At 43.8% G+C, this 3,161-nt stretch overlaps 1 protein-coding gene across 1 annotated transcript in view; it reads right to left on the bottom strand.

The window, feature by feature from the left end:
- Positions 1–412: 412 nt before the first annotated feature.
- LOC129813310 (dynactin subunit 1-like) overlaps positions 413–3,161 on the bottom strand; it is a 94,521-nt gene continuing 91,772 nt past the window's right edge. The window contains exon 25 of the mRNA XM_055865653.1: positions 413–3,049. Within this exon, the coding sequence (XP_055721628.1) occupies positions 2,912–3,049 (138 nt within the window). The 3' untranslated portion in view covers positions 413–2,911. The remainder of the gene's footprint in view (positions 3,050–3,161) is intronic.

Genomic DNA, 3,161 nt, shown 5'->3' with positions numbered 1-3,161 from the left:
GACGAGAAAGCCTTTATGAACCAGTATGACACTTCATAGCAGAGGCGAGAAAGCCTTTATGATACCAGTATGACACTTCATAGCAGAGACGAGAAAGCCTTTATGAACCAGTATGACACTTCATAGCAGAGACGAGAAAGCCTTTATGATACCAGTATGACACTTCATAGCGGAGACGAGAAAGCCTTTATGAACCAGTATGACACTTCATAGCAGAGACGAGAAAGCCTTTATGATACCAGTATGACACTTCATAGCAGAGACGAGAAAGCCTTTACGATACCAGTATGACACTTCATAGCAGAGACGAGAAAGCCTTTATGATACCAGTATGACACTTCATAGCAGAGAAAAAAAACAAAGCCTCTATGGCCAAGATGTTGTTTTGCAGATAGTAACTTGATGAGGCATGTAGTGTGACCAGTCAGTAGTTTAATGAAGGCTCTGATGACCGGAGTCATTCTACACAGCAAGAGTCTCACCTGTAATACACATTACTATATTAGCTACTTAAAACAGATTACAGGTAACAGGCGACTGTCACAATTTACTGGCATTTAATATGTGCAATAAATATGAAATAAATTAAGCAAAACATGACACTGACCTTATGAAAGCAAAACATGTCATCCATATGATTCATAAAATCCCTTCAAAGTAATGTCTTTTTTACTCCGTAAATCCCTGTTGAAATGTAAGTTAAACTGCAGTAGAATTAATACCAACTAATGCACAGCAATCAAACAACCTCAGATATAGTTCTCTCCCTTTTCAGATCATGTGTCAAACTCAAGGAATTATTTATATATTATTTTATTCTGGGGGGGGGGGGGGGGGGGGGAAACTGCGGCGCTCAGTGAAGACCGAATACGGCCCGCTGGGAAAAGGAGTTTGACACCTCTGCTGTAGATAGTTAAGAGTAAGGAATAGTTACATCAACACAAGACACTGTCATGAACTACGGGACAACGGACAGGAAACAGCTCTGTCGTTAACTCGGTCACTTTTACGTTGATGTTGAACCTGGACATTTATAATGGGTCTGATTCAGACTTGAGATAAATAGACTCTACATGTGGATATAAAACATGGACCTAAGTACAAATATTTGTTGACTTAAGTCAATGTTAAAGTCAACTTATGTCAAGTCTAAATAGGGCCTAATGTACATTGACCATCTTAAATAAATGTCATAAATAAAAGATGAGACAGTAAAATGGGTAGCAGGCAGCATCACCCTCAGCAGACAGTTAGTGGTTAGTAGTGTGTGTTTACGTAATATAATTTGGCAGAAGCTTTTATCCAAAGTGTCTTACAGTCATGCGTGTATAGGTGGTCCCAGGAATCAAACCCACTATCCTGCCGTTACAAGCGCTACGCTCTACCAAATGATCTACAGAGGAAGTGAATGATCTACAGAGGAAGTGAATGATCTACAGAGGAAGTGAGTGATCTACAGAGGAAGTGAGTGATCTACAGAGGAAGTGAATGATCTACAGAGGAAGTGAATGATCTACAGAGGAAGTGAGTGAGTCTATGACCTACAGAGGAAGTGAGTGATCTACAGAGGAAGTGAGTGATCTACAGAGGAAGTGAGTGATCTACAGAGGAAGTGAGTGAGTCTATGACCTACAGAGGAAGTGAGTGATCTACAGAGGAAGTGAATATTCTACAGAGGAAGTGAGTGAGTCTATGACATACAGAGGAAGTGAGTGATCTACAGAGGAAGTGAAGGATCTACAGAGGAAGTGAGTGAGTCTATGACCTACAGAGGAAGTGAGTGTATGACCTACAGAGGAAGTGAGTGATCTACAGAGGAAGCGAATGATCTACAGAGGAAGTGAGTGCATGACCTACAGAGGAAGTGAGTGATCTACAGAGGAAGTGAATGATCTACAGAGGAAGTGAGTGAGTCTATGACATACAGAGGAAGTGAGTGATCTACAGAGGAAGTGAATATTCTACAGAGGAAGTGAGTGAGTCTATGACATACAGAGGAAGTGAGTGATCTACAGAGGAAGTGAAGGATCTACAGAGGAAGTGAGTGAGTCTACGATCTACAGAGGAAGTGAGTGAGTGTATGACCTACAGAGGAAGTGAGTGATGTACAGAGGAAGTGAATGATCTACAGAGGAAGTGAGTGAGTCTATGACATACAGAGGAAGTGAGTGATCTACAGAGGAAGTGAATATTCTACAGAGGAAGTGAGTGAGTCTATGACATACAGAGGAAGTGAGTGATCTACAGAGGAAGTGAAGGATCTACAGAGGAAGTGAGTGAGTCTACGATCTACAGAGGAAGTGAGTGAGTGTATGACCTACAGAGGAAGTGAGTGTATGACCTACAGAGGAAGTGAGTGATGTACAGAGGAAGTGAATGATCTACAGAGGAAGTGAGTGATCTACGGAGGAAGTGAATAATCTACAGAGGAAGTGAGTGAGTCTACGATCTACAGAGGAAGTGAGTGAGTGTATGACCTACAGAGGAAGTGAGTGTATGACCTACAGAGGAAGTGAGTGATGTACAGAGGAAGTGAATGATCTACAGAGGAAGTGAGTGATCTACAGAGGAAGTGAGTGATCTACAGAGGAAGTGTATGACCTACAGAGGAAGTGTATGACCTACAGAGGAAGTGAGCGTATTAGTACTCTAACTGTACGTGTGAACAGTGCTTGACTTGACGCTGGTACTTTTTTTGGGTGCTTCTATCGTTTATATTCAGGTGCCAGAACTTTGCAATAACGGCAGAATGGGACTCGGGCAATAGAACAAATGAAGATACTGGCGCTCAGTGAGCTCACGGCCCAAGTCAAGCACTGTCTGCGTACGAACACACACCCAAAGCTTTGGCCTAAAAACCCTCAGACAGACAGATGGGAAGGCGCAACACGGGGCGGGTTGAAGGTGGAGCCTATGTCAGCAGGAGGCGGTGCACTCTTTGGAGCTGAGGCTGTGATAGGACGAGACGGTGGACCTGCTCCTGACCACGGGAACACGGCATCATCACCTTCCCCACCAGCACCATGTCCCCCCTCTTCTCCTCCTGGACCTGCAGACAGACAGACACTAGTTACAGACCCGGCCCCTTCCCCACCAGCACCTCTTCTCCTCCTGGACCTGCAGACAGACAGACACTAGTTACAGACCCGGCCCCTTCCCCA

Source organism: Salvelinus fontinalis, chromosome 16 (genome assembly GCF_029448725.1).
Source record: "Salvelinus fontinalis isolate EN_2023a chromosome 16, ASM2944872v1, whole genome shotgun sequence".
Taxonomy (NCBI): Eukaryota; Metazoa; Chordata; class Actinopteri; order Salmoniformes; family Salmonidae; genus Salvelinus; species Salvelinus fontinalis.
The sequence above is the reverse complement of the archived record's forward strand: the minus strand, read 5'-3'. Positions and strand labels throughout refer to the sequence as shown.